We start from the raw sequence: 14,402 nt of genomic DNA on the forward strand, positions 1-14,402 counted from the left end.
GTTCCTGCTACAGTCCTGCATGAGGTGACTTGTAAGCAGAAAAAGTCAGATATAGGTTTATTTTCTCCTTATGCAGCTACTCTCTCTTCTGATAATCCTGCAGGATAATCTCCATGCCCTGGAAACATCCTGCCTGTTTATTCTCATCTAGAAAAATGGCAATTACTGTGTGAAAGTGAAGAGCAGCTCCTGAAACTCTCTACTTCACTAGAAGTACTAGGAGTACTAACTTGAGTAGGTAAAATTCAATGGCAGAGGATTTGCAAGTAACTTCCACTCTTCCCCTATTGGGTATTGGCAGATTAGTGCCCAAACCAAGCTTGCCTTTGAATCTAACAGAAGAAGAAAAGCCATTGAGAGCATAATGTTGTCTCTCCTTTGTGGAGAGGTCACTTGGGTTTAAATTACAGGAGTTTGCAATTATTCCTGTTCTCTTCCTGCAAACTGAAGAAAGGAAGGTAAATGCTAGACTGTAATCCTGCTCTGGGAGGTCGATGTGTTCCCATACTAAGAAAAAACAGATGGAAAGTTGAGCTGGGCATAGAGGTGAAAGCTGTTTTAGAGGACATTCTTCTCCTTCCTTCTCCTAATTTCTTTGCTGTAGTGCTTCTGCCATTTATATCTGTGTGTGTATGGCTGTTGCTTGCCTTACATGTTACTGTTTAGAGTTCAAGAAGTGTTTTCTACTCTTGAAAGGGCAATGTGCTGGTACAGATCAATCAGTACAAGTTGGTTCTTCCCAAAAAAAGAATCTGCCTGCACTTTTGTGCAGTACTTACTCAACTGGGAAGTCAGGTGAACTTTATCAGAGGGAAAATAGCTTTGTACAGCACTTTTGATTTTCTTCCTGTGGCCTGGGGTAATTGCAGAATTAGCCACTGAATCCTGAGCACACAGAGTGGTTACTGTGTGTGGATTCTAAAGGCATGTAGGCAGTTGTTGAATGTCAGTCTTTATGTCTGTGTGTGAGTTCAGAGCTAAAACCCAGTGTAAAAACAGAACACGTATGTTTGCCAAAGTAGAAGTTTTTCTCATGGTTTCCAAGAAAAAAATATTTGAAAAAGTCAGGAGGAGGGAGACCACTCACAGCCTCTTTCATTATGTTTTCAGTTTCTAGTTAGTTACAGAGGAAGTCTTTTCTCTGAAGATCTTTACATATGACAGTTTTGTTTCTTTCCACTTAGGTCACTTGGAATCAGATGAGGGGAAGAGATTTTTTTGTCCCTTTTTCTTTATTTTTTTTGTTGGATGTATAATAAAGTTCAATAGAAAGGCAGTTTATGTTGGAAAACCTTTTTCTTTATAAAGAAAGGTTAAAACCTTTTATAAAGGTCTTCCTTTATAAAAACAGGAAAGATATTTCCACTGCATTGGTGTTTTCTAAAAAGTACCCGGAAAGTTAACTCAAACGTTAACAGTTCTTTAACAGTGAAGTTGTCCAGCTTATTGATTCAGCAGGTAGAAATGTAATGCAAAATTATAGGGAATGAATCTGTTTGTGTTAGAGGTTGATAAATGTAGCAGGGAGGATGTTGCCTGTGCAGTGCCTCAGTAGGAGTGTTTGTTGCTCTGCAGGTACCCAGCCCAATGTATTTAGCAGCTGTGTTTTGCTGTGCTGACCTCCCAAAGCCTGTTTGATGTCAGTGAAGCAAGGGACCCTCCTCATCTCTTCAGCTGTGTGCTGCTTTGACAAAATTCCTTTCATTAATAAATGCCATACCCAGCTTTTGTTTGTGAATACAGAACTCTGTTTGAGAGAAGCAGTGCAAAAGGCTGAGAGAAGGACTGTGATTGATGCCGAGTTCATGGCCTGACTCTACAGCTACAACAGAGGCCATAGGGTTTGTTTTGATGTGTACTGGGTTTTTTTATTTACTCCCCTTGCCTCACCCTTTGGCATGGATAGGCAAGAAAAAGATGGATTGAATTGACATTCAACCTGTTTGAGGTGGCATTTCTTCCCCCCAGATTTGACATCTGTCTCAAACAATCTGCACCTGAGAAGCAACCTTTTACTGCCTTGATGCACAAACTGCAGAGAAAATGCCCTGACAAGGGGAGAAAACATTCTCATGGCTTCTCAGCTTCTTGCAGAGAGCATTGCCCCCAGCGTTTCTGTTTGCTGCTGGCATTGATGAAGTTGTTCTTTGTGCTTCTCATTTCCATCTCTCATCTAATGACTGTGTTTCCCAAGGAAAATGATCTTGAATGTTCTTGAATGTCTGTCCTGAGTTGCTTTTGACAGCAGTGCCTGGAGCATCATTATAGGTTTGGTGCAGCAGAACCATGGGCTTTTATCTGAAAGGTTTGGAGGTTTGGACCCTGTAGGAAGAGCTGAGGGTTTCATTGCATGGTTTAGGCTATGTCTGCATTAATAAGTGGGGTTGGTGTAAAGGGAGCAGAGTATGAAACGCCTCCGTGTTGGTGTTGAGGATCCAGTGCTGACCTTTCCCTGCTTTTTGGAGTTTTATTTCCCACTTGTTCTTGTCTGCTTGTTTGAACAGAGTGCCAGGGAGTAGCAGATTGAGCACATCTGGTTTAATCTTGCCTAAAAGGAATTAAAGTAATATGCTCCAAGGCAGCTCTGTGATACCAACCAAGGAGCAGCAAAGTGGGGATGATCAGTGAATTTGCTTCAAAATCACATTTCTAATCTGAACTAAAGCTTTAATATAGGAGCTGCCCTCAAGAGTTCTAAATCATTATTATTTCTGGTTTGGGATTCAGAGTGACTACTGTGATGACAGAAGCAATGTGTTTTAAAAGTGTCTTTTTTGATTACTGAGGCCCTTTCCTTTTGTAATATATTGGATGTTATCCAGCCTCTAGACACTCCTTTACTTTCTCCTAAAACTCTGAAAAGTTGATATGAGAAGAAAATCTGCACAATTCTGCTTGGCCATGTTCATAAACTGTAATTCTTGCTTTCTAAGTTTAAAAATGAGACAGAAAAAAAAAGGAGATTTCTTGTAAAAGTATTTAAAAACGCAGACTTACTGGCCTTTGGAGTCTCTGTCCTTAGAATTAGCATATGTGTCAGAATAGGTAAAATGAAATGAGATTTCTTCCTCAGGGCCTTAAAAATGAAGAAAGGTAACAAACCACTAGGAGCAAATGCCAGTTAATTCCATTGTGTGATTATGTCAGACTAAACCAGGGTGATTTCTGATAGAATTCCTCTGAAACAAAACGTGAATGTGCTCTTTTCCCCAGCTATAAAGCTGTTGAGATTCCAGCTTCTGACAGTAATTGAGCTGGGGGGCAAGAGGGTTCTGTAGCATAAAGTCTTTTTTTTTTTTTTTTTTTTTTTTTGAGATATAGGGAAGGAATGCATTTATTCTGAAGTTCTTTATTAAAAATAATTTTTAAAGAATTGTATACAGCTATAGGATTGTGAATTTCAGTATTTAATTTCTAGCTTATTTTATGTTGGCAAGTAATTCAGTCACTTCAAGTTTCCAATTCTAACTTTCTAAACAATGTTCTCCTTCCTGCCCTTCCTTCTTTCTTTCCAAATATTGATAGACACAGATAACTGATAGTGGAAATCAACTGTTCCACTTCTTTTCTGTCCATGGGGAGTGTGCTGGGATGCTGCTATTGCAGGAAAGTCAACCATTCCTTCAAAACTCTTGTCACATTAATATCACCCTTTTCTTAGACCTCAGCAGACACCTTTGCACTCTCCATGACCAACTAAGATGTTCTGTAGTTGTTTATGTTTTATACCCTCTGTTCTCTGCAGATCTGATGGCATAATCAATATTTACACGTTTAGCAGTTTAAGTGGGCTGCCACTAATATTGAAGTTGCAGCTGTAATTTGACAGCTAAGGACTAAATAGTTGTGTTGTAACAATACTGGAAGCAGTCTGGGTTGTTACCAAGTATTGTAGAACACATTCAAATTCTTTAAATAACAATCTACATGCAAATTTTGTCTCTGATCTAAACCTCTCATGAAAGAACTCTAGGCCATTTTAAAAAAGTTGCAGCTACGTTTCTTATTTTCCTTGTTTCATGTTGATTGAGTTGCAGCAACTTAATTTAAGTTGGAAAATACAGTCTCAGGTAATGACCACCATGGTTAATCTGGCTCCTTGACAAAGAAATAGGACTAATATTCCAATTTCAATAAGAGCTCATAAAATTACAAATGTGAAAGTACCACTGTATTTTCCAATTATACAAGTCCAAAAGCATATATCTCTACATTTATAGCTTTGTTTTTCATATTTATTCTTTCTACAGCACTGAATATTTCCCATGTGATTAACACTCTGAATCTTTCTTTCGTAGCATTTTTACTATGTACTTAATAAAGATTTTGGTCTACGTAATGAATATTTTAAAAGTAAGCTGTGGCTTTATTAAATGCCTAGTGGCAAATGCATAATAATAAAAAGATTTTGTGTCTTTTTTTTTCCTGATCTATATTTTAATTCATTCCAAACTTAACAAGAATTTTAGTTGGTAAAATTTTATTTTTAGTTCTGTTTAAAGAAAGATAAAACCCCAGGATCATGAGGAGTTTGATATAACTGCAAATGTGAGGGGGTTAAGCCAAAGACAAAGTCAGTTTTCTAGTTTTCTTTCAAAAGGCTTTTGAAGTTCTAGATCAGTAATTAACACATAGGAATTGCACCTGAGTTGAAGGAATGGAAAGGTATTATATGATCAAGCTTCATCAGACTATTTAATAACAAAAGAGGCAGCAGGTTAAAAAAAAAAATCCAAAACGCCAAATAACAACAATACAAAGCAAGCACAAAAACCTGACCAACCTTACAGAAAACCACAACCCAAAGTGGCAACAGCAAAAACTTTTAGCTGCATCTTGGCTGTGGCAGTTCCCTCCCTGTTTAATTGCTGTTGGCGTCTGGCTTCAATCCAGTGATTTGCATGGACTGGGATATAGGAACCATCTTTAAGGTGAATGGGATTTTATCACAGTGAAGTGGAAATGTTTGTGTGGTCAGATGGACCCTGAATAATTTGGCAGAGGGAAAGGCAATTTATCCTACTACAGATTTGAGTCCATGGGATCTGCAGATCCTCCCAAGGGGCAGAAGTGCTGTGTGCTTACGTAAGGGCTCAATTCCCTGGAAGTATTGAGGTTGTTACCCTGCACAGTAATATAGACATTGCATACATAGGGGAATTAAGTCCTAAAAAGCACAGTTTGTGCAGCAGGACAAAGATCTCCAGCCTCTGTTTATGTTAAACAGTGGGTTCTGCTGCTGTTGAAGACTGGAGAGAAGCAGCTGACTAAAGCCTTGGTGTGAAAGCTGTTGGGGTTGCTTTTAGTGGGGATGTGGTTTCTAATTTTTTTAAGGTGCATTCTTGAGTAGTTGCAACTTTGAACACATCTGCCTAAGTCATACTTAGGTATGAATTGTTAAAATAGCCTACTTTGTGGTTCTGTTAAATTACTGCAGAGAGTGGGAAAAAGCCCTTGTATTAACATGTGAAAGTTTCACATTGCACCAGAAAAGTTACATCTGTACTAAGTAAAATAAATCTATTTTCAAAGGAATGCTGAAGGATAGAAAAAGCTTTTTTAGAACAGCTAAATCCTAAGTTTTGCAAGTCAGTCTTGAGTTAAGAACAAGTTAATTTGAACTGGTTAAAATATCATCTGCTACTCCTGGAATTACTGTAGGAAGTAGCTTAAATGTTCATCAAGGGACATTGTTCTGCAGTGCTACTGTGCAGTACTGGGCTGACTTGGTTACTGCAGAATATCTGAAGTGTTGCAGGTTCATACCTCACTTACTCCAATATTGTTCATTCACTGTTCCTCAAAATTCCTTGAGGCCATTTTGGGTGGTGTGTTCGAGAATATTTCAAAGCATTGTGTATCTTTCTGCATTTAATACTTTTCCTCATAGAAGCCCACACTTCTCTGATTCTGCCAGGAGTTATTTTCAAGACTTTACAGGTTAATGAAGTTGTTCACGTGTTAGTTACGTAGTCTGTAGAATGTGGTATTAGTTCCTGAGCACTGTGGAGGTGGTCAGATGGTATCAAATGGCATTTCCACTCTTATTCTGAGGTTCAGTTTTATTTTGCCTCTCCCTCTATCTTTGTAAATGCTGCAGGTACAGTTCTGGGAGTGGGTAGGAGTCCGTGCAGCTTCTGTGTTGTGGACTGTCACTAATTATTCTAATAAAGCAAGAGTCAAAGCTTTAGTATTTGTTAGATGTTAGTTTTGTAAGATTGTAAAATAACAACAGAGGTAATTCCAGCATGTCTTGTAGAGCTACTTCCATTCCTTGAGTGATACAGGTTTGAATGAATGTCTAAGTTTGTTTCATTGCAAAATTGAAGATGAATTTGTGTGCAGAGAAGTTTTACATCTTTGCATCTTAGTTTACAACTTTGTCTTTAAATGTACGTTGAGATCTTTTGGTTCTATCCAGAGAGGAGTTTTGTTTCCTCTTACAGAAATCATTCTGAAAACAAATCCTACAGCAGTGCTATTAATTTTTCAGGGCTTGATGTCCAGCTTTTGGACAAGCTGGTTTAGTTTATACTATATGGCTTATTGAACAGGATATTGCTTAATTTTCTTTATTGAGAATCAGGAAATACATGCCATTACTTTGTTATCTTGTTGAACATAATACTGTTATGCTTGTATTTATTGACTGTAAATCAGAAGTGGGTGATTTAAATCTGCATTGTAGCAGATGATGTGTGTATTTGCAGAAAGCAAGATAAGAAATGTTAATTTCTGAAGCTGCAGTGAAGTAATGAAGATTTTTTTTTTAAAATAATTTGTTTTGCGTAATTTAATGTGTAATTTCCCACATATGAAGAATAAATTCACAGTTTCTTGGGTAATTTGCAAATTTATCAGTGATGCTTACGCTGAAGTGGCCACAGACTTAATTAAAGATATAAATATTTGAGTATGCATGCATATTGTTTGGATTGTGCATTACTGTCACATTATAAAGCACTATGCCTATTTTAATTCTATGATTTCCAACTTTCTTGCCTGCCAAGAGGCTGTTTGACAAATCTTTAGGATAGGGGCTGTAAATATGTCATTATAGAACAAATTACAGGCTCTCACACCCTCAAGGCTTCAGCTGAAATGAGCAAGCATTTTCAAGATGACTCTTTGTAAAACAAATTCATCTGTAACAGTTAAATATAGCAACTTTGATTACTTTAAGGATACAAAGAAATACTTCATTTTAATTTCTCTATGACATGAGCTACTTAAGTAGTTTCAGAAAGAGAAGAAAAAACATGCTACTGAAGATTTTTCTTTCTATTTAAGTATTCTAGTGGCAGATGCTGAAGCCAGAATTGGAGATGCTCTGAAACTTAAAAAGCAGAGCTTCTCCAAAGTAAGCCCAGGAGACGTGTCCCTTAGGTAGAGTAATTGTAAGAGTCATTTCTCTTCCTGTGGTGGGCACAGAAGGGTGCTCAACTGCTGGGTAGAGAAATGAAAATCAAGAGCTTGCAGTTGGTTTACACCTTAATTTCTTTATTTTGTGTGTGTGTGTGTTTCTGTAATTCAGATGTATGTGCAAAGCTCATGTAAATACAAATAAGGATGAAAACCTATACCTCACAACATAAACAGTAAATGTGCTATTGGCAGGTTTTTCCTCAAGAGGAAGGTGTGGTTATTAACTTGTGTTTAAAAAAACAGCTTTTCTTCTTTGACGTTTACAATTTTTGCACTATATGTGCATAGACTTTCAATCCATCCTTAGTTTTGTGTGGAAGATTCTAAATGCTGTAAAGAAAGGATTTGTGGGTCTTCAGGTGTTTAACACACTTGGTATGAGTTTGCTTCAGTTCTGTGCCTGAGTACTTAATCCCATCACCTGCTTGGTTTTGCTTAACCTCTGCTACTTCCAGTGAATGAAAAATAAGTTATTGCACATTTTCGCTTTATATAATTTGAGAAGGATACTTCTATCTAAAGGTGATATATAACTATTCTTGACAATAAGTTCAAATCAGTTATATGTCTGTTTTCTTTGTGATGACATCAGGTGCCAAAAAAAAACACAATTACTGTATTTTTTTGCTTTTAAAAAATCTTCTGTGTAAGAGCCTGTATTTCTTGGTTGGAAAAGTTGCTAATTGTTTTAATTTTGTTTCAGCTTTACTTTTGGAAGCTCAGTCAACACCGTTTCAAATAACTCCTTCAACCATGGCAAATATTGTGAAAGGCCTCTATACACTACGACCAGGTAAAAAGGAGAAAGGCTTGTACTGATCTCATCATGTGATTGTCATTTGTTTGCCAAAATGTGTCTACTCTCTAACTAATGCACAGTTAGCAATGCAAGTGTGTTGTGTTTTGTGCATCATAATGCTCAGTTCCACCCTGGTTCTTGTCGTCTGTCACCTGGACAAGGTACCATGTGAATATCAAATACTTAAAAAAAAACCAAAACAGCCCTCTGTTCTGGAGACAAAGGGAAGATCCATTCTTCCTCTGTAGAAATAAAGAAGGATGTTAATGAGACAGTCATGGCAGAAATTTAGAAGTATTGAAATGGTGAAAATAGTATTGATAGTCACTCTTCAAACAATAGTCACTCTTTGGCATGAGGTGAATGATTGACTGTTTCTTTCATGAGGCCATTGTTTTGTTGGTGTTATTTCATGGAAGAGCTTAATTTAACTTGTGAATACATTGTGATGTCTTATGCAACAACAATTATATTGAAAGGAAAATGGCATTGCAGATTTTTATCAAATTAGTACAAGAATCTTGTAAGGTTTGGAGAACTGAGGAGAGCCTTACCCTGTGTTTGAGAAGTTTTTAGAAACAGGAAGTGCTCAAAATAGCCACAAATAAATGGTACCTGTTTCCCTTCCTTTTACAGTCCTGACAGTTTCTTACTGTGGCGTGCCTGAGAGAAGGATTGTGCCTGAGCTTCAGTCTATTTTTGCAGTTCCCATTTATGGAAATAGAAATAAGAATGGGAATCCTTTATGAAAAGCTTTAGTGCAATTTTTAGCACGTGTACAACCTAGGAATATAGTGGACTCTACATGTCCAAAATGCACTTTCTGTAAGCAAAGATTATTTTAATATCAGCAAAATTAATATCCATCATTGATTTTAAGGCAATGTTAATTTCAGTTTTCGATAGTGCTCAGGAGCAAGGCTAAGGAAGGGTGTATACAAAAGTATAAAAGTATTATTCTTTTGAAAGCAATTCAGGGTGGTTGTTCCTTGACCACATTTCATACTGTAGATGATGGACTTGTGATTTCACAGTTTTCTCTTCCAGATGATCCCTATCTTGCTGTCCACAGCACAGCAGACACTGCTTTGGGTTGGTGCCATGGGACTAACCAGATTTTGAGGAGTTGAAGAGCCCAGGATAGACTTCTTGGTGTAAAAGGCTGTTCTTTGGTGATCCTAGTGATCACCTAGTGTTCTTTGGTGATCCATCTTCGGGGATGAATTCTGAATCAGTTGGAGCAAGGGCTCCTCTGAGGCAGTGCTGCTCACCTGCTCCGTGGGATTGCTCCATTGGATGTGTGGTGGGGCTGGTGAGCAGGTAACTGGGGAGGGGGAGCAGGAAGTGGGGCCAGTGGAAGGTGCAGTGGGATTAGAGCAGCCTGTGAGGGTCTGCAGTGCAGAGAGCAGGGAGAGAAGCAATGCCAACGTGGCTGGCAGCCGGGGCCTTCCCCTTCTCATCCTCTTCTTTTGTTTTCTCCCCAGGATGAAAGTTCCTAACAGCTGTCAGACTTCCAAATATTGCCAGAGAAGACTCTCTTTTAATCTTAGCTCAGTTCTGGGACCAGTCCTTTTTAAAACCTCTATTCCTGATCTGGATGAGGGGGTTGAGTGCTCCCTCAGTCAGTTTGCAGGACTGTGGGAATTGTATAAAAACCTGTGATGTTCCTCAGTGAATTTAAAAGTGTCTCTTTTTTCTAAGTAAAGATCAAATTTCAGATAACTCCTACAGCCTGTGAAAAGTCTGCCTGGAGAAATAGTTGAGGGCTATTTATTTTTCTCAGAACTTGTTACAGAGTTGCTGTAAACCAAATTTTCATCCTTTGCTTGGTCTTAAAGCCTTGAAACAACTTGAAGGTACACTGTCTTGCTGTAAAACAATGTTCAGTGTAGTGAAATTGTATCACATGTTTGTCCTGAAGCTGAACTAGTACAGGTTAGAATTATATTATGAACATTTAAAAAATGTTTGTCTAAACTTTGGAAGAACAGTGAGAGAAATGTATGAATTCCTTTGAAATGGGGATGGAGGAGTAGTATGTATGATGATACCACTGTGCTTTTTAGATGTCAGGCTCAGGGGAGAGAAGGGTACATTTTGGGGATAAATTTTCTGCACTAAAGTGTTACTATCATTACTAATTATCCAAGTGAGTTTGCTGATCATCAATTGCCTGTCCTTAAAAGTGTCCAGGGACTCAGCAGGTCCTGTGAGATGCTGCAAGAACTGAATTTCAGTTTGATGATGAGGCTGAGAAAAATAGTAAATTCTTCTATCTGCATCTGATTTCACCAGTCTTATTGTTTGTTCTGCTTTAAGGCATTGTTTCTGTGGAGTTGGGTTTTTTCTTTTTCCTTTTTATTTTTTTTAAATTCAAGATCCTAATATGTATTCAAGATAAAGTTACATTTGTCAAACAGTAACATTTTCACAAAATCTCTTCCATGTATTTTGCTACTGCTTTCTCTCTTCCTACAGAATGGGTACAGATGGCACCAGCTTTATTTTCTAAATTCATCCCAAATATTCTACCCCCTGCTGTGGAATCTGAGCTTCAGGAATATGCTGCTCAAGACCAGAAACTTCAAAGAGAGCTTATTCAGAATGGATTTACTAGGTAATAATTATTAATCTTCAGCAGTGATTGTGCAGGACAGTGCTGAAATGGTAAAAATGGATACATCTAAAAATACTGAAGAAATAATTTAAGAGCTAATAAGGAACCTTCACAATTCAATATCTGAAATATGGCCTTATTTTCAATGTCTTTTGAGCACTAACAGCCCTGCAGATGATACGTAAAGAGTAGATTATTGTAAGGCTTGAAATGTTTTGATTATGCTGTTTGCAGTTCATGCATCCCTGGGTTTTGATTGTGTTTCTGCTGCATAATCATGCTCCTGTTCTACCTTTACTTGGGCTGTTTTATTTTCTATAAACTCTCTTTTATTTGTGGTGCTTCTGAAAATGTCAGTTTTTCTCCTTACTCCACTTTGAGAATTATTTATACAGGCACAGTTTTTATTTTAAATGGGCATTTCCCACCTGAGTATTGAACTGGGGAGGGGGAAGAGGGAGAGGAACAAGGAGTAAAAGACACAGCAGAAAAGGTTCATACTATAAATTGTTCCCTCTGAGCAGTGCCTGTTGCTCTGTGCTGTTCTTTTTTTTCTGCCCAGGCAGAGGCACAGCACTGTTCACCATTTCTGCAGTATTCTGACATTCTAAGTTTAGGTTGGGGAAGCCTCGTGCTCTACTCCTAAGAAGTTCATTTCTTCACAAAGAGAAAACATCTTCATTTAACTGTTGCCTGTGCAATGCTGAGTCTGGCCCTGTAGTTTAAACACCCACTAGATGTGGGTGTGTTTAGTGTTGGGTGTATTTCTGGATTTCATACCCTGTTGTTTTCCTCAGAGGTCACCTCTCTCTTCAAAGCCTGGTGAATTATTGAGCTTCAGAGCTCTACCATTGACCCAAATGCAAATGATGTGGTGCAGACTCTTTCCTTGGATGGCTGTCTGTTGAGAAGAAGAATTTTTTGAGAGATAAGCGTAAAAATAAAACCATAAGACCCTGGACTGAAAAAAGCAGTGCATTTGACCCAAGAAATAGAAGTGTGAGATTTTGTAACCGAGTAGGCATATAATGCTGACAAAAGAATGTAATGTACAGAACAAAGCAAAAAAAGGGAACAATTTGGTGTTGTCCAACTTTCAATCTTACTAATTCTGTATGTGGCTGATAATAGTTCTGCTTACCAGTGCATTTCCCCAGTTTCACACTGCTTAGAGAACTACACGTGACATTTCATATATTAGCAGCCTTATAGCCACAAAACCAACTGTTTTTTTGAAATGCATTTTGCCTTGCAATGGTCAGTGTCCCTTACTACCCTTCCCAGCCTTTCATAGAGCCTCTCCTCCTTGAAGAACCAGCCAAACAATTTCACAGCCAGGTCTCTCATTTTCAGGTAACTAAAAAAAAAAAAAAAACAAAACATTTTTCAAACCAGTTGTTTTTGTGGATATAGACTGTTAGTACTTGAAATGTCACGTTTAGTTCTCTAAGCAGTGTGAAACTGGGGAAATAGACTGGTAAGCAGAACTACTTTCAGCCACCTACAGGATTAGTAAGATTGAAAGCAGTAACCATGAGGAACACAGCTCAGTGAGGTGTACTCAGCAGCACATCAGCCTCTAGTTCAAGAACAACAACTTATCAACACCATTAAGTGCTAAAATCTTCTGCTTAAAGAGCAAAAGTTGTCAGCTCAGAGGCTGTGAGATTCAGGAGCATCTTTGCAGACTGACAGATGCAGAGTTTTATCACATAGTTCTGTAAAGTTTGGTTGAGGAGTTCAAAGTGAGGAAAACAATTTTATGCATGTTTTCAGCTCCAGCTGCGTATGGGCATTTTTTCCTTATCTTAATTTTTTAAAAGTTTATCCTATGAGATGAAGTCTACTGTCTGCAGCAAAAGGATGAGCTAATTAAATCTATGAAATTTACTTATACCCTTGGTAAATTGAGATTCCTGCAGTAGTAGTATTGTTACTGTGTTTGCATTTTGTTTCTAAATCCCTAGAAGTATTTCTCTGAGGTATTTCCCTGTTGTTTTGAAGATCACAGAATGGTTGGGGTTGGTAGGGACCTTTGGAGGTCCAGAGGAGCAGGGACATCTTTAATTGAGGTTATCATGAAAACACCTTTCTGTGCCTTCTCCTGCAGAGGTGACCAGTCACGCAAGAGAGCTGGAGAAGAGTTAACTTACAGTAAGTACAGCTCCAGCCCTGCCCTCCAGCAGGCTCCAGCCCCTCCCAGCTTGGGCATTCAGATTGTGGCAGACTTCTGGGTTCTCAGGGTGGGCAGGTGTCAAAGGCTGCAATGTCCACACGTAGCAGCTGTCTGCAATCTAACCTTTACCATGCCAAGAAATAATACAAACTGCTTGGATGAGAGAGAGCTGTTGGGGTGAGGTGTTCTGGTACTGTTGGTAACTTCTGCTCATTTTATGGCCCTCTTACCACCAACTTTCCTCATTTGCCTTCAGATGAGTATGTTCACTTTATTCCCCACCATAAAATGTCAAACAGTTTTATGATGAACTCTTATGACAGGCTGAAATGACTGAATGGACATTGATGGTGTATCAGCTCCTGTTCACACTGTGAATGTTTTGCAGACACTGCTGTGTTTTGGGAGAAGGGTGGCAAGGGCCGTAATGGGGAAGTTTAAGATGAGAAAATTTCTTACCTTTTTTCTGTAATTTCAGATGGCTCATCAGCTTGTGCAAGCTCCAGGGGATATAGATAGTGAATATACTGGATCAGCTTCTATTCCTAGCCAGAACAGACACTGGAGGAGCACAGGTGGTATCTGGAGCCTCCTTTGGCAACTGCTGATACTCAAGCTCTGACACGAACTATGCCTCAAAGAAGAGTTTTGGACTTTCTTCTTCATATATTAAAATGTCAGTTGCTGCTACAGTTGGGATGACTTTGAAATACAAGATTCCTTGGTCTGGCCTATCAACAAGCTCTTCTTCTGCAATCTTTGTGAGGAATGCACCTTGAAAAACAATCCTTTCAAAGTGGAAATGGGCAGCCAAAATCAGCAGCTTCCAAAAGCGTTAGAATGGAAGAATCCTTTTTGCACTCTTTTCTTAATATTAAAGACATTCTTAAAACTAGTTAACAAGTCAGTGTATTGGATTTTAAACTTCAAGTTATTTTCTGGAGCTTCTACTTAATAAGAATAAAGTTTCATTATTTTGCAGTATTTGTTTGTTAGTTTAAAACCTGTCACCTTTCAAGAGTTGGTCCCATATAAATGTATCTTCTGTCAGGGAGTTTTGAATTCCAGATTTTTCTTTTGTCTCTTTTTTTTGTTACTTGGTATTTTGAAATCTGTTTTCTTATGTGTTTGTACTCTGTGCCTTCAGCTTGTGCACTTTGCAACTTTACAGACCATATTTTGTTACTGCAAAATGTGTTCTTGAGGAAAAACTTGATGTGAACAAACATGCTGCAAAGTTGCACTTTTCTCTTGCATTAATGGGAAGTGAAAATAGGAGGAAGGAAGAAAAGTTGAACCTATTACCATCACTAATAGCGACTTGGAAGTTTGTCCCCATTTATTTTTCACATATATTAGTGTTTAATGCAGGGACCAACTCTTGT

General features: G+C 38.2%; 1 protein-coding gene across 1 annotated transcript in view; it reads left to right on the forward strand.

Moving 5' to 3' along the window:
• The window catches only part of CACUL1 (CDK2 associated cullin domain 1), a 40,820-nt gene extending 26,819 nt beyond the window's left edge, over window positions 1-14,001 (forward strand). Inside the window, exons 6-9 of the mRNA XM_062496224.1 lie at window positions 8,129-8,218; window positions 10,703-10,841; window positions 12,952-12,995; window positions 13,496-14,001. Of these exons, the coding sequence (XP_062352208.1) occupies window positions 8,129-8,218; window positions 10,703-10,841; window positions 12,952-12,995; window positions 13,496-13,536 (314 nt within the window). The 3' untranslated portion in view covers window positions 13,537-14,001. The remainder of the gene's footprint in view (window positions 1-8,128; window positions 8,219-10,702; window positions 10,842-12,951; window positions 12,996-13,495) is intronic.
• The last annotated feature ends 401 nt before the right edge of the window (window positions 14,002-14,402 follow it).

Source organism: Cinclus cinclus, chromosome 7 (assembly GCF_963662255.1).
Source record: "Cinclus cinclus chromosome 7, bCinCin1.1, whole genome shotgun sequence".
NCBI classification, from domain to species: Eukaryota; Metazoa; Chordata; class Aves; order Passeriformes; family Cinclidae; genus Cinclus; species Cinclus cinclus.